Below are 20,693 nucleotides of genomic sequence, written 5' to 3' on the forward strand. Positions count from 1 at the left end.
AGTGTACCATATGTGAATTATATCTTAATATGTTTCATTTTTTAAAAAAAGTTACAGGTGCTTTGCTACCTATAAATTTTTACTAACACAGAGGTTTTAGAATTCTCTTTCACAGAAAAAATGGGTATGTGAATACTTGTGGGGACACTCACACAATTTATTTTTATTTTTAAAAATATAGCCCTAACCGGTTTGGCTCAGTGGATAGAGCGTCGGCCTGCGGACTGAAAGGTCCCAGGTTCGATTCCAGTCAAGGGCATGTACCTTGGTTGTGGGCACATCCCCAGTGGGGGGTGTGCAGGAGGCAGCTGATCGATGTTTCTCTCTCATCGATGTTTCTAACTCTCTATCCCTCTCCTTTCCACTTTGTGAAAAATCCATAAAATATATTAAAAAATATATATATTTTTATTGATATTTAGAGGGACATAAAGATAGGAAGTGATGAGAGAGGAACATCATTGATCAGCTACCTCCTGCACACCCCTTATTGGGGATCGAGCCCACAACCCAGGCATGTGCCCTGAATGGAAATCAAACCTGCGACCTCTTGGTTCCTGTGTTGATGCTCAACCACAGGGCCACGCGTGCGCGCGCGCGCGCACGTGCACACACACACACACACACACACACACACACATTTAAAAACTCAAAACAGAATTAACTCACTTAAGAATTATCATTTAAGAAAAACTCAGAAGTGTCTGTCTCCAAATATGCTAATTTTCATGGAAACTTTCCCATAATCCTTTCAGCAATCATGAGTATTAATATATAAAATCTGTTCAACTTTCTTAACCTCTGAGAAATATAATCAATTAAATTTTATATATTTAGTAATTCTATGAATTTAATAAGGACCACAGTTTTGTAGTAATATTTATAAAAAGCTATTCTGTTTTGTTTCAAACTGACTATGATTGTGGCATTTTAAAATAGTAATTAGATGACACAAATAACTTCACAAACCTAGAGGATACTGTATGATGGAAATTAGGTCTTAAAAGGAAGCATGCAAATAAAGATATTTTGCTTTTAGACATAACAGGACAATCCCAGAAGATGGTTACCCTTCAATCAACAGAAGCTGCTTTAGAAATACTCCACATCCCATTCCTAACTAACACAGAGAAGAAAATCACTGGAAAAATAAAACCTTTCCAGAGAAGAAGAGAAAATTGAACCTTAAAATTAAAGTACCCACCCTAACTGGTTTGGCTCAGTGGATAGAGCGTCAGCCTGTGGACTGAATGGTCCCAGGTTTGATTCCGGCCAAGGGCATGTACCTTGGTTGCGGGCACATCCCCAGTAGGAGGTGTGCAGGAGGCAGCTGATCGATGTTTCTCTCCCATCGATGTTTCTAACTCTCTATAAAAAATCAATAAAATATATATTTAAAAAAAAATTAAAGGACCCAACATTTTCTAAGAGGGGTTAATACATGATTCACATTTGGAGATATCTGTATGTAATTATCGAAGAACAAAGAAATTGTATTAAAATGGGGGTAGGAGACAAATTAATCAGTTTGCAAAAGCCCCACTCACCAGAAGAAAGGAGTTTCCTGCAGCAATCTGAAAAACCACTCAAGGCTGCCAAATGGAGGGGGAACATTCCATGTATGCCACGCCTGAAATAAACCGGACAGTATTTTCATTACAATGCAAGAAAAAGACAATCACTTAAATAAATTACTTAAAGTGAAAAGACAGGTCGGTCAAAATCTTAACACCTTGGAGAGCAATTTGGCAATAGGTTAAAGGTGGGCATAACTTATTATCCAGCAATTTTCCTCAAAGAGTAAGGTTTTTTTTAAACACAGCACTACTGTCATTATAAACTTTGTTGTGTGTGTATGTATGTATGTGTGTTTGTGTGTGTATGGGGGCCATCCTGTGCATGTAGGATGTTCAGCAGTGCCCCTGTGTGCTACATACACTACACTATATGCCAGGAACATCCTCCTCTCAAAATTATTGCAACCAAAAATATCTATACTAATAAAAGCAAATATGATAATTAGACCGGGCATCTTCCAGACGTCCTTCCAGACAAAGCCACGGTGGCGGGGGCCGAGGCAGAGACAGTTAGGGGCGATCAGTCTGGCAGGGGCAGTTAGGGGCCATCAGGCAGGCAGGCGAGCGTCTAGGAGCCAGCGAGAGGGATCCCAGGTTGAACAGGCTGCCAGCCGGGGGGCTGAGGGATCCCCCTGACCCTGTGCACAAATTTCATGCACCGGACCTCCAGTATTAAAAATTAATAGACCACACAAATTAAAAGCTCTAATCGAAACTGCATAATCTAGAAAGAACTGGAGTTAAAAAAATATTTAAAAGTACTCTATGCTGGCTTACCAAATGAAATTGTATTATCAAACATTCTATTCTACCACATTGTAAATACAAAAAGGAGGAAAAAAACCCTCTAGCAATTAGTACAATACGTAATTGCTGGAGGCTAAAACCCACATTTCTAATTGAAATAACTAGGAAAATGCAGTTCACTTCCTTCTGTGTTTCTCTGTCACAGCTATCGACGCCTTGGTAAGTACTTACTTTGCAGTGTCAGCACCACTTGTAATAAGAGTGTTGATTAGCAGCTCATGGCCATATCTTGCTGCTATGTGCAAAGGGGTGTTTCCATTTTTATCCTCACAGTCAATTACAGCTCCTGCAATAAAGGACATGCTATCAGACACTAGATTATATATAGATCAAGACAAATCTATTACATGAAAAGCAAGATAAAGTTCTATTCAAGCACACTGATGGATTTAACTAGACTTCATTCATAGTACATTGGTCTAGGCACTGGAGTTACAGATTTTATACTTAAGGGTTCTGGGATCCAATAAGTTTGGAGACCATTGTTTTAAAGCAAAATTAAACACATTTCTTTAGAACAAGACTTTTCAGAATGTTAATGTGCACACTCTCACATCATCAAGAATACTGCATGCAATGCTTCACAAAGTATCTGATCATGAGCCTGTTCCTATTTTTCCTCTGCAAAACCACTAACAGCTGTTATCTTGAGAAACATGTCTTGAAAAACATTGCTTTAGAGCACTGCGTCTAAAAGTTCTTTTTACTTAAAAGTTTAGCTTGCCTAGTATTAATTCAAATGCAAAAGAATACAAGTTCAAAAAGTAAATGAAAATTCTAAAAATAGTTCAAAATATTAAAGAGGGGAAAAAGGATATTTGCAACAGAGTTTTGTTTATATATAATATACAATGCAGTGGAGAGGCAGAATTTTCTCTTTACCAATATTTTTAAAAAGCCAACATTACTGCTAGAGAAATTAGATTTATAATCCAGGGGAAACAACTAAAAATAAATTTAAGAAATTATGTAAAAAGCATATACATGACATTTTATTTTCTTTATTCGGTTTTCATGAGATCTGACATCAAATATTTAAAAAATAGACAAGTCCTCAATACCATTCATTTTGTGGATGTTTTTACTACATTTAAGAAAAAAAAACAAACAGAAATACTTTTTACCACTCTGGATAATGGTTTGTGATCTGGAGAATCTACCGTGGAGGGCAGTCATGTGCAGTGGGGTTTTCCCATCTTTGCTCTGAAATAATCAAACAAAAAAAATTTAAAATAATTGTCCTATCCATAATATGTAATCCTTAGTTTCATTTTTAATGTTCTCTTGTATTTTTATTTTGTATAACTATCACTCAAGTGTTAAGTTTAGCTGAAGCTATGGAGGTAAAAACAGTTGTTGAAAATTATGAACTAATTTCTTAGCATGTGCATTATAAAGCACAAATTTTTAAAAAAATCAATGCCTACAGTTTATAAAAAGCTCTGCATGGTAGGTACAGTGTGATCTTACTATCATTCCTATCTCATAGGTGGGGAAACTGAAGCACAGGATATTAACCAAGCCATATAATCGGGAGTGGGACACAGCCAGGATGTGCTTCCCACATTTCTAAAATTTCACACTGCTCTACTTCCTTCATTTTAAGAAATATTGAATCCCTCCTCAACCAAGGAAAGGTGAATGTTGTAATTAACCTCAGCCCATAATTCACTTAAAAACTGATATATTATTTTTGTTAGCTATTTTCTCAAATTACTTAAAATAATAAATCAAACTAGATGTGCATGTGTGTATTTAATGTTAAAGTTCTGAAATTAAAAGGAGTTCTAAACATGAAAACAATGCTTGAGTTAGGTAAAGTCTTTTCTTCCCCAAAATTATTTAACAAATCAAAACATATACATGACCACCAAAAAAGGAAAGGAATTGTTTTATAATTCTAATCCTTCACAATATTCAACATACCTCCTGTGTATATATTCAAAACTGAAATGTGGTAAGTGCCAAGTTACACTAAAACTGTATAATGCAGATCTCCTTAAGAAACTCTCATGTCAAAAGGATCTATATAATACCTTCAACAATACCATCATGTCATTCATTATAATAATGGAGTATTAGATTTATTTCATAAATACCTATTTAGGTATTTGCTTCTTTAATTTTATATTCATATTTTCAAGCAAACAAGCCATCCAATTGGCAACATTGTGAAAAATTTCAAAATAGAAAAGTTGAAAGAGTATTACAGTGAACACCCATACACATACCACTGAGATTTCAGAGAGGAAAGGAGAGGGAGATGGAAATATCAGTGATGACAGAGAACCACTGATCAGCTGCCTCCTGCATGCCCCCTACTAGAGCCCACAACCCAGGCATGTGCCCTGACCAGGAATTGAACCGTGACCTCCTGGTGTTCGACATTCAACCACTGAGTCACATCAGCTGGGCTGTTTTTTAAACTATAGAATCTGGAACACCATGTAAAATGGGATTTCAACTGTTCTAGATTTGACAGAAATGGAAATAGTGTATATATATATTCTTTTGTAAGGGTTCACTCAACATATTTTAAAGATTCATCTATGTTCTTGTATCAGTAATTTGTTACTTTTTGTTGAGGAATGATATTTGTTACTGATATTGTTTGAAATAGTGAACTCCTAAATACTAGTGTGGATTCCAATTGTATTCCTACCTTCATATTGACGTCAGCCCCATTGCCCACCAGGAGCTCTAAGCACAGAGCTCCATGTGTTGAGGCAGCAGCAAAGTGCAAAGGAGTAAATCCTTTCTCATTCTTCTGATTTACATTAGCACCACTATCTATAAGTTCATTCACTACAACATCTTGTCCATTATAGCAGGCTACATGAAGAGGTGTATTTCCATAGGCATTTGGTTCATTCATCTATTGGGAGAAAACAAAATGTCAATGTTAAAGTAGTGTTTCTAATTATCCTTGTTGTGAGTTATTTTAACAACATTTTGCTTGCAAGCAAATTATTAAAGTGAGAAACAGGGATAAATATACAGATAGGCTTATAATTCTCAACTTCTTTTAAAATAATGAACATTAAAAACAGCATTTTGTACAGGGAATGTAATTCACATGTACAATGTTTACTGCATGACAAAACTGAATGATTCCAAGAGAGATATTTTAGTGAGATATAAAAGACTTCCAGGTAAAGGACATTTAGAGAATTAACTCTAAGAATCATGAAAAAATGAACACAAACAGAAAATTCTGAGATATTATTGAATAATGTGCACATGCTTAGCCTTTTCACTTACAGTGACAAAAGGTAGTAATGTAGTAGGTATCAGAAAATCTTTTAAACGAATGGCATTTTTTTCTATTTAATATATTTTTACAACTTGGGCTCTAGACATTTTCCAGTCTTACATATTGACATTTTACCAAAATAAATGTGCTCAAAATATGCTCAATATTGAGAAATAATTCACGCAACTCAAGTTATTCTCTTTCCTAATAAATAAAATGGGAAAAAGTCTACATAACTTTTGTGTAGTAAAGAATCTGACCTTTGCCAAAGAAATGTCTGGTCTTTGACCTTGTCTTCTGGGAGGTAATACACAGCATACGTAATAGGAGTGTCCTTGCTTAGGGAGGGAGCAGGCTACACTGGATCTTAAAGTAGGATTAGCTATAGCTGATGAGTCTTAGGGCCCTTTGGTATCATTGGATTTAGAGAATGAAATCAACAATGTGGGCACCTTATAAAATCAATCATCCCCATGTAATGGAAATCCAATAAAAACACTAAAAAGGAAGCTCAGGTGAATCTTTCTTGTTGGCAATACCATGCGCATATTGTCATACACTAATGACAGTGTTTGAGAGTAAGGAGTCCTAACTCCATGGGAGAGGCCAATGGAAGCTTTGCATTAAGAATACTCCTGAACTCTGTCCTATGTGTCTCTTCCTTCAGATATTTTCATTTGCATCTCTGCTGTATAATAAGCCATAACTGTGAGTATAATAGCTTTTAGTGAGCTTTTTGAGTGATTCTAGTGAATTAGGAAACCTGAAGGTAGTTTTGGGAAATGCCCAAACTTGTAGTTGGTCAGAAGTAAAGGTAGTCTTGTATGGAAACTGTGCCCTCAAACGTTTTATAGTTGGCCCCCACTTATCACAACTTTACATACCATTTTCTTTTCTCAGATACCTGGTAACAGAAACTGGGGGAAGTAAAAATGTAGCATGTGACTTTAGTCAAAGTACCTAGATTTAATCAACAAAAGATAATAGACATGGAATAGATTCTCCCTCAGAGTCTCCAGAACTTTGAGATTAAAGTGTGTACAAATGTAATTTTACTCTCAATAAAATAAGCTTTAAAAATTGCATCAGAAAGGAACTTGGAACAGAGATCAGAAACAAGGCTGTCTCATTTTATCTAGATCAGGAGCCTTTTAAAGCATTATGTTACTGTTGAAAATAGAGCTATAGAACTGTTGAGTTGAGATGCCTAAAAATGTGTTTAGATTTCTGAGACTTTTCAAGATCCCCACACTTCAGTAATTACTTGCTTGCTTTAGGCAAAGTGCTTCCCACAGTCCTTAAATTAAGTCTACTGAGCTCTGTAGTCACCATGTATTCTTTGCCCAACCAGAGGCTACTACCTACCTCGTTCTTGTTTGTCTGATCTAAACTGCATTCGTCTAGCAGAGACTTCCTTCTCTCCTAATTTGCTGCTCCTAAAATCTATGTTTTAAGAACCAGAGGAGGTTGTCAGAACTGTACTTAAAATCAGAGTAAATATACTCTTGGATAAAAAGCACTCCTGCTTACAAGGATGGCCTGTGAAAGCTACAGGTATTCTAAGCTATAATTCCAGGATCAAATATATTCAGATAAAGCAGCAACCCTTTCTAACCAAACATTTATGGTTGATGGGCAAGAAACTCTAGTTTTCCCGCCTATCTCTTCCCAATATCCTGTAATGTGAATTGCTACAGTCATTTAAAGGGAATATTAGACTAAGTGGGCAAATAAGACTAACCATAACCTAGCCACTTAGAAAAATAATTCATGTATGTCTGAGCTGCTGGTTTTCATAGCTGAAATGGAACTACAGAGCCTGGAATACGATGAAGAAGTAAAAACTTTTGTCACTCAAACATTCACCTTTGAAATGTATTTTACCTCTTCATCTACTTTGATTAATTACATGTCTTCATCAGATATCAGTGCACTATATATTATGTAAAGGACTATAAGTATACTGGTTAAAAGACATAAACATTATTGTATAAAATCATCTTTAAATCTGAAGTAACTTCTACCAATAGTAAAATCACAAACATATAAAATTCTCCACTCCCTTATAGTGCTCAGTATATAAAACCTACATCAACTCCAAGGTCTAAAAGGTACTTGACTACGCTGATCATTCCACTAGAGGCTGCAGCATGAAGAGGTGTGTAAGACTTCTTATCCTTGCACGTCACTTCAGCTCCATGTGCCACAAGTAATTTTACTACTTCAATGTGACCTGAAAATGTGTTTATGAAGAAAAAATAAATATATCAGCATATGGAAAATATGGATATAATCCTGAACATCTTTAAAGGAAGGTAAAAATGCAAATTAACTAGATAATGCATGACAAATTACCAATAAATCACATTATAACCAGACAGGATGGAAGAAAAATATAAAGAATTCAGGATACTTTTTTCTTAAAACAAACTTATTTTTTAAATATAATTTTAATGGTTTTAGAGGGAGAGATAGAAACATCAAAGAGAATCATCAATTGGCTGCCTCCTGCACGCCCCCTACTGGGGATCGAGCCTGCAACCCGGGCATGTGCCCTTGACCGGAATCGAACCCGGGACCCTTCAGTCCGCAGGCTGTCGCTCTATCCACTGAGCCAAATCAACTACAGCCAGGATACTTTTAAATAAATGTTGACAGAGGTAATAACTGTATAAAACCTTTAATTGATTATTTAATGAAATGATAACCTTGCAATCTTTAGTTCTTCTTTTGCCTAGACCTTGTTGTTTTCGAGGTTTTAATGCCTTTTCAAATTCTGAGGTTAACTTTTTATGTTTAGTGTAAGACATTAATTTATGTTTCTCTTCCTTAGTGAAATCTTCTACTTAGAAATTTGGAAGTGATTTGAGGTTTTTTTCTTAAGAATGTTAGGTATTTAGAACATGCAGTTAAAAATCTCTTTTCCTCTAGTATTTCCACAAGATGTCCTTAACCAACTTAGTTTGTTACTCAGCCATGTATCAATCAGGATAGGCTAGATTATATATACACTAGGGGCCCGGTGCACGAAATTCGTGCACTGGGTGTGTGTGTGTGTGTGTGTGTGTGTGTGTGGGGGGGGGGAGTGTCCCTCAGTCCAGCCTGCCCCCTCTCACATACTGGGAGCCCTCAGGCGTTGACCCCCATCACCCTCCAATCGCAGGATCGGCCCCTTGCCCAGGCCTGACGCCTCTGGCTGAGGCGTCCGGCCCAGGCAGCGGGGACCTGCAGTGGCAGCAGGGGGTGCCGCGATCGTGCACGGGCTCCACCCCTGCCCCTGCAGGACGCCTCTGGCTGAGGTGTCCGGCCCGGGCAGCGGGGACCCGCAGCTGCAGCGGCCCCACGATCATGGGCTTCGCTTTAGGCCCAGGCAAGGGACCCCTAGCTCCTGGGACTGCCAGCTTCGACCGTGCCCAGCTCCCATCGCTGGCTCCACCCCTACTTCCTGCTATCACTGGCCAGGGCGGAAAAGGCACCTGATTCTCCGATCATGGCTGGGGGGCAGGGCAAAGGCGGCCCCAGGGCCGCCTTTGCCCTGCCCCCCAGCTCTTAGCTCCCTCCTGGGTTTCTGATCACTGTCAGTGGCAGGGGGCTTCTTCCTGCTTTCCCTTTCGCCTCCCTGCATTGTGCCTACATATGCAAATTAACCGCCATCTTGTTGGCAGTTAACTGCCAATCTTAGTTGGCAGTTAACTGCCAATCTTAGTTGGCAGTTAATTTGCATATAGCCCTGATTAGCCAATGAAAAGGGTAGCTCGTACGCCAATTACCATTTTTCTCTTTTATTAGTGTTGATACTGCGTTTAATGATCAACTCCCAATCTCAGAGGCTTAAAAAATTAGCATTTTATTTCTCATTAAGACTGTAATAGCTTGGCAAGAGGGCTCTTCTCAGGAATTTAAGCACCCAGGTTGATGCAGCTGACCCCGTTTTGAAGGTGGTTGGTCAGTCACTGTACCAGAAGGGCAATAGGCTGCAGAGCCTCAGAGGTGATGTTGCTTTCATTTTATTAGTCAGAACTAGTCTCAGCACCACCCAACCACACATGGAGGCCAGGAAGGGGAACATGGATCTGGAAGATGGGAGAACCACTATTCTTCTTTTATATTTTCTCGAATTTAATGAGATTAGATTATACAGTGCCTTCTCCTTCCATTTTCCTTTGCTCCTCTGTGCCTCTGTTCATGGGATTCCTTCATTGTGTGGAATGTTCTGCTTGGATGTCTCTTTTCAAACATTGCTACTACGAATCCTTGAAAGCCCATGTCAGTTCCCATTTTCCCTGACCAACCACCTCTCTTCCCCAGAAGCCCTTTCAGCCCAAAGCACCATGTATCTGTAAATACTATCTAATAAGCATATAATATCTTATGAGGTTTCTTAAATTTGAATAAGTATTTAACTCGTAAATTGCTTTTATGCATTAGCTTCCCAAATATCTATCTTCAAAGGAAAATACGGAATGCTCTTATGTTTTACGTCTTGCTATATTCCATGGGGCTGAGAACAGTGTTATATACAAAATAGGCACCCAATAATTATGTTACATTAAATAAATTGCTTATGATCTCGGTTTTTATATCCATTCACAGGGAATGTTAAGTTAATAACTGTAAAAATGAAACCTTCAAACATAGGCCCCCTCTCTTAAAAAATTAGGCAAGCATATAACAAGACACACAGGGTCAAGTAGATTTAGTTGTTTATATATAAATGACCAATTAAAGTGAATCTTTTCACCTATTTTTTCCCCATCTCAATATGAAAAAAATGTATTAAATGATATTTTTAGGGAAAAAAGAACAATTAGGTACCAAATTACATGTGACTATCATATGAGTATTAACTGGTACAAATGATCCCTCATTACACATTACTTTCTGATCCATGGCCCTAGAAAGTCAGCTACTTGAATTTATTATAATGCAGTGAAAATCAGAACTTATAACATCCAGGATATGCAAACATAAACATATATATATTTTTAAATATATTTTTATTGATTTCAGAGAGGAAGGAAGAGGGGGAGAGAGAGCGAAAGATAGAAACACCAATGATGAGAGAGAAACATTGACTGGCTGCCTCCTGCACGCCCCCTACTGGGGATCGAGCCTGCAACCTGGCACCATGCCCTTGACCAGAATCGAACCTGGGACCCTTCAGTCCACAGGCTGATGCTCTAGCCACTGAGCAAAACCAGCTACAGCCAGTTTGGAGGTGACTTATTTAAAAGAAAAAAAGGAAAGAAAGTTCTAGAGTGAAATAAATGATATTGTTCTAGCTGGGTGAACCCTCTGTCTTCAAGTATGTGTCTTTCTTGTCAATGTATAAAATGATGCTACCAATGGGATTAGACTTCAGTTAATTCATCAACGTGTATTTTAAAAAATGACATCCTTGCCGAAACCGGTTTGGCTCAGTGGATAGAGCGCCGGCCTGCGGACTGAGGGGTCCCAGGTTCGATTCCGGTCAAGGGCATGTGCCTGGGTTGCGGGCACATCCCCAGTGGGAGATGTGCAGGAGGCGGCTGATCGATGTTTCTCTCCCATCGATGTTTCTAACTATCTATCTCTCTCCCTTCCTCTCTGTAAAAAATCAATAAAATATATTTTTAAAAAAATGACATCCATAGTATACATAATTCTGTAGTTAACAACATCCTTTTAAAAAATTATATCTCTGCAATGTGAATTTGATAAATATAATCACTATACTTCAGGAATTTTGAAAATTTCCTACTTTTTTCTTCTGTTGTTCATGAATGTATAAGAAAAGTTAAATGAGCTATGCTTAGAATTTATTTATTTATTTATTTATTTTTTTAAATATATATTTTATTGATTTTTCACAGAGAGGAAGGGAGAGAGATAGAGAGTTAGAAACATCGATGAGAGAGAAACATCGATCAGCTGCCTCCTGCACATCTCCCACTGGGGATGTGCCCGCAACCCAGGTACATGCCCTTGACCGGAATCGAACCTGGGACCTTTCAGTCCGCAGGCTGACGCTCTATCCACTGAGCCAAACTGGTTTCGGCTATGCTTAGAATTTATAAGTTTTTATGGAAAGGAAAGGATGGAGAAAAAAATGTCATTTTAAATCCATTCAAATTATGCATTGCTTCAAGAAGAAATAATGAGTTGCTATCAAGGTAATTAATACTTATTCAGTACCTTTTATGTCTGTCATCATGGTAAGGTGACCTGAGGTAGAGCTTGGTTGGATATTGCTAAAAGTACTGAAAGCAATAGAAAAGATGAATGCTTAAAAGGGATTTTAAATGAAGGTTCACGGTAGAAGCAAAAATGGGGTAGGGATGGGAAATGATCAATTCATTCTGGGGACAGAGGTGGGACTGGGGAACACTTGACAGAGAATTCAATAATAGCATAAGGGTAAGAATAGACCCTAACAGAAAAGTAAGGGAAGCATCAACCAGGGGGTAAGAAGGCCAGGGCAAACAAGGAAGCCTGTGGGGAATAAATTATGTAAGATTAATACATGTAATCCTAATGTCTCTTACTCTGATATTGATAGATTCTCTGAATATAACCTAGAGGTGACAATGACCTGGACTTAAGCTTGCTATTAGACTGGTCGAGAGCTCCCCACTTTCATGTTTAGCTCTCTTTAATCCCGAGTGCCTAAAACAGCTGAGTAGTTTTAGAAACTATGTGTCAATACTCCTCTTTCCATGCTGAAAGAAGAGAAAGGGAAATAAGAATTATGAATTTCTGAATGTTTGTGCTAAAAAAATTAAATGGACAGTGAGGTCCAAGAAAAACAGAATACCTTTTTCAATTCACAATTGGCGTGAAAAGTGGCACTTAGGGGATCAAGAAAAACAAAGTTATCTCAAGGCCAGAGATAGATACACATACCCAGCTATTCTGGGAGCTCCATTTTAGAGGTAACCTATAAAATCCCCTGGCCTCCAATTGCATGGAAAACAGCTGTTTAGTCAAGTTTAATTCTTTGGAGGTAAAAGGCCTAATGCACTTTGCTTAATGTGTAAACCTTTCACATGAGGCGTATAATTTAAATCACACAGACTAGCTATTTTTAAGCTGTTTTTAAGAATAAGCTACACCAGAATATTCAGAAAGTTTCTAAGATTTAAAATCTGTGGGCTGTGAGGAGGGGAAGTTAGGATGCCATAGGAGACTTGCTTCTGGATGTACATCAAGCATGTCAAACTTGCAGCCCGCGAGCCACATGCCTTGTTTATTTTGCCCATGTTAGCCTTTGAGTTTGACATGCTTGATGTACACCATCAGTGAACAGAAGAATTGCCCATTACATAACTAGAGGCACAAAACTTTGGTATGAGACAAACACCAAAAGACCAAGATTTTCAGCTTTTGGCTTTCAAAATAGGGACCAGATGACGATGACATTAGCCTTCATTTTTTATTTTCCTTTGCACCCACACTAACGGTTAGTCTTGCTATTCAAGATGGATTCTACTGCTTGTGGTTATTTCTACTATAAGCAAAGGATTTTCCTAGACCTTAGGGTTACTGATATCTGGTTTAAGTTGTTTTCTTGTATTTTCACATTTCAAAATTTTAATAGTTTTGAAATTAATAATCTTCCTTTGAATCTTCCTTTACTCTTTTACTTTTAAGTGAAATATAGAAAAAGATAAAATCTAGAGCAGGGAGTAATGAGGATAAGCTATGCCTGTAAGAAAGGTGGCTAGCTAGAAGTCAGGTATGTGAGTGGTAAATCAGGAATACCAGTATTATACAGAAGATATGTCAGTCCATATACGATTCTTCCTAAGCCAGAGGAGCCAGGATAGTGGAAGCAGAAAGACAGACACCCTTTGGTGGGAAGAGAAAAAGCTCTGAGCTCCACGGCTGCAAAGGAAGGAGTTCTTTCAGTTCTATTTCAAGAAGCTTGAAAAGAGAAAGCCTGTATCCATGGCTTCCTCCCAGAGGCACAACCCCAGGCTTGCAGGACTTGCAAGGTTTGTGACAGGCTGTACTCCTCCATGCTTAGAGATCCACTTTCACCTACAAGACAGCATTTCTACTCTGCTCTTTCTGAGCATTTCAAAGTACCCTGAGGTATGGTGATCTGCTTCCTCACTGGCTGGCCAAGTTATTTCAAGAGCCAATTAATGTTTTTGTTAGTATTTTGGCAACAAAGTTGCGTAAGTTTTGGGTGGTCTGCTCCAGAACTATTTTCCGATGAGCTCTATTAGTTCTAGAGTGCAAGTTTGCAGATCCTAAGATTTTTTTCAAAACCACATATATCATGTTACAACAGAAAAGGCTATACTGTTTCTCTCTGTGAAATTACTACTGGTGCCTAATAGGCTTCCTAATGCATCTTCATAACTTCTACCTAAATTCCCATAAAAACAAGAATGGGCAGAAGTATGGACTTTTATAAACACTAATTTAAATTATCCCAGGCTTGTGTTTATTATGTTGCTCCCTTTAAAAGTAAACAGAATTAATTTTGAATAGCTTTCAGGAGAACTGAACCCATGCCCTCCTGTTCTGACAAACCTCCATACTACCAGGCTGGTTCCACTTGGGCATCAAGTGGAAGAACTAAAATGCACAACTTTTCCTGAAGACATAATGTAAAAGAATAAATTTTAAAAGTACATACCCATATAAGCTGCCCAATGGATAGCTCGTCTATCTTTTTTGTCAAAAGCATTAATATTGGCACCTCTAGACAGGAGTAGTTTGACCATCTGGAATTACAATAAACACAGTTATCAAAATTCAGAAGTACAACTGTACATGAATACCCTTTGCGATGAATACTCATCTCAATCTCTCTAGCACTGAATTTCTGCACTTATATAAAGGTGCTATACTAAATGCTGAAGACCCTTTAGCATAATTCAATAAATGACAGGATAAAATATGAAAAAGGGTTCACTGTGGTTGTTTCAGTATCTTTTAAAGATGCCAATTTGTGTCCTGGTATTTTGTGAACAACTAAGTACAAGTTTGTAAAGATGAAATATTCAAAAACGGGTTTTATCCCTTATTTTATAGCCCAAAGTGTTATTAAAATAAAAAGCACATTCTTATTCCAGAAGTGCCTTAAACAATTCAAACACAAGTGTGGTATCCATACCATGATTAGTCCTGTAGGTCCCTGCATAGTCTACTTACCTCATAATATACCAAGAATAATATTTCTGTTATGTCTAACCATATTTTCAATAGTTTCCCCAGTGCAAAGGGCATTCCAGATTCCTAAAAGGGATGCAACTTGTGATCTTAACTGCAGTGGAGGCAAGAATTCTTTGTTGCAAAGGCAGAGAAGAATAGTGAAAATTAACACTGCAGCCATTAGCTCTCAGCCAGAGAATCTTGGGAATGTCACCTTTACCTTTTAGTTTCTGTATCTGCAATAAAAATGAAGGACTAGACAAGCTGGCCTCAAAGGTTCTTCTAATTCTGTGTTTTGCTCTTTTCTAAGTCTTCTCTGTACACATAAACTCTACTCTTTGCTATGAAAACACCTAACATTAAATAATGCTTGCTGTATAAGATAATTACTTATTTTCTTAAATTGTTTTCTTTTGATGGTCTGTCCACAAAGAATTCTTGGCTAAATATTGATAATAAACAGTAAGAAAATGTCTTCTAAACCCCACCTTCCTTTGCTATTCTATTTCTGGGAGCATAATAAACTTCTGTCTTCCGAGACTATTTTTCCAACAACAGAACACAGTTTTCACATTGTGTTATAGTTGGCAGTGTTCTCCTATCTCCCCAGGTTGACTATGAAAATCAAGTAAGTGTATGGGCTGCATCTGATAAATAAATTTCTAAATTTGAGAAAGTTATATCATGAATTATGAAAGAAGTTTAAAGGCTTTCATAGTAAAATTAGACTAAATTACCAAGATAAATATTTTTGCTTGCTTATATCATGAACTAAGGAATGGCTAAAAAGGCAAGTACACTAATAATTGGGGTGAGGGAGTGGGAGGACTTAGGGAAGAGCACCATTGTCTAGTTGAATACCACCTACCTCACCATGTCCACTGAAAGCTGCATGATGTAACGCAGTTCTCCCTGCTCGATCAGACACGTTCACATTACTCAGAAGAGGTACCAAAGCTTCAGCACACTTTACGGCTTTATTAGCAGCAGCTATGTGTAAAGGGGTTTGCCAATTTTTGTCTCGAGCATTAACATCTGCAGAGTGCTTCAAAAGTACCTGAACTGCTTCCTAAAACACATGAAGATAAAAGTTATAAAACAAATGAGTTAACAGTTTTAGCAATTTTATATATGAAAGAAATAAAATTTCCTGAGTAAACAAGTAGAAATTTACCACCCCCAAATATATTTTTAACTAAAGGCAGTACTCAGAGTCATACAGGATGCATCAAGATAAAACATTCTCTATCAAAATGTGCAAGAAGAAATATTAACAAATATTCTTTAAAAACAATCATTATATTTAGTTTTTCTAGATGGTGAGGTAAAATTAATTTATACTTTCAACAGTTTTAAGGAGATGTATTGCTTTGCCATTAAATACATATAAATTTAAAACATAACCATGTTCGCCAAAACCGGTTTGGCTCAGTGGATAGAGGTCGGCTTGCGGACTGAAAGGTCCCAGGTTCGATTCCGGTCAAGGGCATGTACCTGGGTTGCGGGCACATCCCCAGTAGGAGATGTGCAGAAGGCAGCTGATCGATGTTTCTCTCTCATCGATGTTTCTAACTCTCTATCTCTCTCCCTTCCTCTCTGTGAAAAACCAATAAAATATATTTTAAAAAAACAAAACATAACCATGTTCCAAAGTACTACCAGTACTATATTTTACAAAATAAGCAATCATTAGGATCTAGTTCATAAGAAAGAGGGGAGGAGGGTGGGGATATTTGAAGTCTTTGCTGTGAGGCTACTTGGTAGGAAAGTTAGTGTTGACAAAGCAATTTAAGAGTTTACTCTCCAAAGGGTTTTGTCTCCCAGAAGCATAAGGAAAACTTCACATCTCACAATAAGATTCTAAGGAATCTAGTATGCCACTGACATTAAGCAATATAAAGCAATATAATCAGAACTAAAAATATATTCTCCTTATAGTGATAATCCTATCTTCAGTAGATGAATGACAAACTCTGTATGAAATGTAAAGGACTAGAACCAGAATAGAAGCATCTCAAGTCTAGTAAAATCGACACTCAGTTTTCTTAGCTGTAAAGAGGGGATATCACACTGCCCACCACTCATCTTAAGTCTGCTATTCAGCAAAACCCCCCAAAAGATAGACGAAAAGTGTTCAAAAGCATAAAATAACTATAAATATGCAAAGTAGCAAGGAAGACTAAACAAAATACTATTACCCATGATTCACATATAGCTTTTTAAACCTTTGAAATAAAAAGTCATCAGAACTGCTTGGAATATGGGAAATAGCACAAGTATTTAACAGGGCAGGGAAAAGACTGGATAGAAGCCCAGTAATCAATCAACGTACTAAGGAAGTCAGCCAGCTAATCAAAGACATATGGAGACCTACCCTATGATCCCACAATTCCACTCCAGTTATTTACCCAAGAGAAATTTCAAAAGACCCATCTAAAAATGTTTATAGTAGTTTTATTTGTAAGAGCCAAAAACCAGAAATGCAAATGTCCATCAATAAGAAAATGGATAAACAAACTGTTGTACATTCATACTATAATGAAATACTATTCAGCAATAAAAGGAATGAACCATTAATATACACAATAATATACATGAATCTAAAAAATGTTATGTTGAACAAAGTCAAGACACAAGAGCACATACTGTATGATTCCATTTTTATAAAGTTCTAGGATAGGCCAAGTTACTCTATGGTGAGAGAAATCGGAATATGGGCTGTCCCTGGGGACAGGAGGGCTGACTGAAAAGGGACATGGGTAACTTGCTGGAGTGATGGAAACCTTTTTTGTTGTAATTGGGGAAAAGATTACATGGGTGTGTATATTTGCCAAAATTCAAGACTACACACTTGAATTTACTGTAGATTATATTTCAATTTAAAAAAGAAATAGGGGGAAAGGATACATAGAAGAACACATATTCTCTATATATTCTCAAAATTATGGAGAACTAGGCAGTGTCAGGATTCTCCACCCTCATTTTAAAAAGGGTATATTGTAACTTGGGGAATAAACCTAACATTGTCTATACGGGAAATGTCAGTAGGTATGTTAAAGACATGTGAGCAAATAATTAAAAACAAGATGAAGAATTTATAATTGGATAAATTGGTAAAATATAGCATACTGTAGATGCCAGGCTTGCTTTATTCATTCCTACTCTGGAATTCGTGATGCATATATTAAAGCTTCTGAAAAGTTTGGGGAATATTTATGTTTCATTACCAAGAGTAGAAAAATCAAAACCATTGTTTTGTTTCACTGAAAAGCAAGAATAAATCCAGTTTATGGTAGATTAGGGTAGTTAAGATGGCTCCTAAGGAAGGCTGTAAATACAGTGACTAAGAAAGACTCTAGTCTAGAATCAAGAGAGATTAAATTTTTAACCCTGGGTCCACTGCTTTGTACTGAAATGGTTACCCCCCAATTCATATATTGAAACCCTAACTCCCTATGTGACTGTATTTGAAGACAGGGTCTTTAGGAGATAATTAAAATTAAATGAGATCATAAGGGAGAGACCCTAATCTGATAGGACTGGTGGCAGAGAGAGAAAGATTTCCTGCCCTCCCCGCCACCTTTCTCCACCATGTGAAGACAGAGTGAAAAGATGGCAACCTGCAAGCCAGGAAGACAGCCCTCACCGGAAACTGACCCTGCTGGGCCTTGACCTGGGTCTTCTAATCTCCAGACTGAGAAAATAAATTTCTATTGTTTAAGACACCCAATCTTAATTTTGTTATGGCACCCCATGCTGACTACTATAGCACCATTTACTACTCAGAATAATGCCTGTCAGATCACAGTAGCAGTGATCTTTGAAAACTCAGAGAAAATAAAGACATTTCTAATGACTGGAGATATAAAACAAAACAGGTAAATTTCTGGAAATTACAAACCAATGTGTCTGATGTTATATCCCAGTAAAATTCAGGATCATATTGTCAACCCATTATAAGCATTTAAAAAGTAATGTAGGCATAATCAAGGGTATTTACATGGTTTCACTAATGCTGTCAAAGTGTGCCTTGACTAAAAAAACTAACAAACCACCTAAGTACATATCCTATGACATCATTTTAAATAAGATGATTAAATATGGGATGATGACAACAGGTTAACATATTATATCCAAAGAGTATTTATTCACAGCTTGGGGTCAATTGAGAACAGTCTCTACAGCATTGCTGTCCTTGGCTCCACTCTCCCTTTTAAGCAATTTTACCACTGATTTGAAATCAGGTACAGGAAAAAGGGCTAACAAATCTGCAAATAAACACAATGTTTGGATGGACTGCTCTTATCTCACATGATAATGCAATTTAAACTCAGTTATCTTGAGAGAATTAATATGTAATTCCTGGAGTTAGGCAATAAATAAATAAATAAATGTACAGCCTCCACAGGATCCAGTAATGTGATGTGGACTCCCAGGGTTGGTGGGGGGCACTCCTAGAAAACTACTGTACTGGACATTGTGTCAAATTTTGCTCTGTCAACTTAATGTAAGATAGTGATTTGTTAATACTTTTGGGAAATCTATCAGTAGAGCCAGGCAATTTAGATTAAGACAAATGTGTTCTGTCTTACTTTGGGCAACTAATTTAGTAGTTAATAAGTTGTTACTCAATGAAAAAATTAAGCTGTTAATATAGGCATAGAATGTTCACCAAATTTCAACACAGGTTATTTTTGTATGATAAGAATTTGGATGATTTGTTGCTTTATTTTTAAAGTTTTCTATATTGCTTGATAAGTATGTAACAAGCATGCATAATTTTTATAAAAATAATAATGGCCCAGCTGGTGTGTCTCAGTGGTTGAGCGTCGACCTATGAACCAGGAGGTCACGTTTGGATTCCCAGTCAGGGCACATACCCGAGCTGTGGGCTCGATCCCCAGTGTGGGGTGTGCAGGGGGCAGTCAATCAATGATTCTTTCTCATCATTGATTGTTTCTCTCCCTCTCTCTGAAATATATATAAATAAAATTTTCATTCCTAAGTGACCGAATGACCGGTCACTATGACACACACTGACCACTAGGGGGCAGATGCTCAACGCAGAAGCTGCCCCCTGGTGGTCAGTTTACTCCTACGGCCAACCTCACATGGCTAGCCAATCTCCCATGGTCCCTCCCCCTGGCCGGCCCCGATCGGACTGGGCGAGATGGCTCCGACCACTAGCCAGGCCAAGGGACCCCACCCATGCACGACTTTGTGTACCGGGCCTCTAGCAAAAGTATATTAAAACACACACACACACACACACACACACACACACACACACACACACGCCCTCACACTCAGAAATCAATTCATTCAGAATATTCTGCACCAAAAGAAAGCTGAAGTGTATGCTATACTTGAAGAATGACAGTTACAAATCAGTGGCACATACAAGCTGAGGCAGCCAGCCAATACGACCAAGTGGACAGAAGCTCACTGTAGGAGAGCTGAGGAGGAGCTTGGGATATTTAATCTGAAGCAGTCAACCCAGGCTCAGTGAGGGAATTAAGCCTTTAGGCATCCACTGTATGAAATAAACTAACCTCTCTACCATGCACCCACAGTGGTGTTAGCTATATATGTCCTTGGGAAGATGAAGAAAATAGTTACTCCACTCATCCTCAGTAGGGCTTACTTCTCTCATGGTATCTCAAAAACATAAACTGAAAGCTACCTACAATTTTTCCTTTTACATACCCCTCTGTGGTTATGTTTTCTATTAAATGAAATAAGTATAAGCTCTCTTATGCTCTCAGGATGAAATGTGAATAATTAAAAGAACATTCATGAAATTGATAATCTTGACTAGGTTTCCTAGCAGTTTTCTAATTATGAGATTTTTGTTTTTTTAAAAAATGACCCTCAGGATTTACTGAAATTTTATTTTTATGGAATGGTCACAT

The 20,693-nt window shown here is 37.6% G+C and overlaps 1 protein-coding gene across 12 annotated transcripts in view; it reads right to left on the reverse strand.

Moving 5' to 3' along the window:
- The window catches only part of ANKRD28 (ankyrin repeat domain 28), a 148,880-nt gene that overhangs the window by 34,851 nt on the left and 93,336 nt on the right, over positions 1 to 20,693 (reverse strand). For 9 of the 12 annotated variants that reach the window (XR_009448557.1, XM_059664003.1, XM_059664001.1 and 6 more), the window contains 7 exons: positions 15,650 to 15,850; positions 14,264 to 14,351; positions 7,728 to 7,870; positions 5,047 to 5,259; positions 3,509 to 3,587; positions 2,556 to 2,670; positions 1,548 to 1,630 (listed from right to left, as the gene is read on the reverse strand). Coding sequence is in view for 11 of the 12 variants with exons in the window: in XM_059664003.1 (XP_059519986.1) it covers positions 1,548 to 1,630; positions 2,556 to 2,670; positions 3,509 to 3,587; positions 5,047 to 5,259; positions 7,728 to 7,870; positions 14,264 to 14,351; positions 15,650 to 15,850 (922 nt within the window). In the remaining variant the exon portion in view is untranslated. Of the gene's footprint in view, positions 1 to 1,547; positions 1,631 to 2,551; positions 2,671 to 3,508; positions 3,588 to 5,046; positions 5,260 to 7,727; positions 7,871 to 11,811; positions 11,877 to 14,263; positions 14,354 to 15,649; positions 15,851 to 20,693 lie in introns of those variants that run through there. The other 3 variants (XM_059664009.1, XM_059664010.1, XM_059664011.1) reach the window with 3 other exon arrangements.

Source organism: Myotis daubentonii, chromosome 14, assembly GCF_963259705.1.
Source record: "Myotis daubentonii chromosome 14, mMyoDau2.1, whole genome shotgun sequence".
Taxonomy (NCBI): Eukaryota; Metazoa; Chordata; class Mammalia; order Chiroptera; family Vespertilionidae; genus Myotis; species Myotis daubentonii.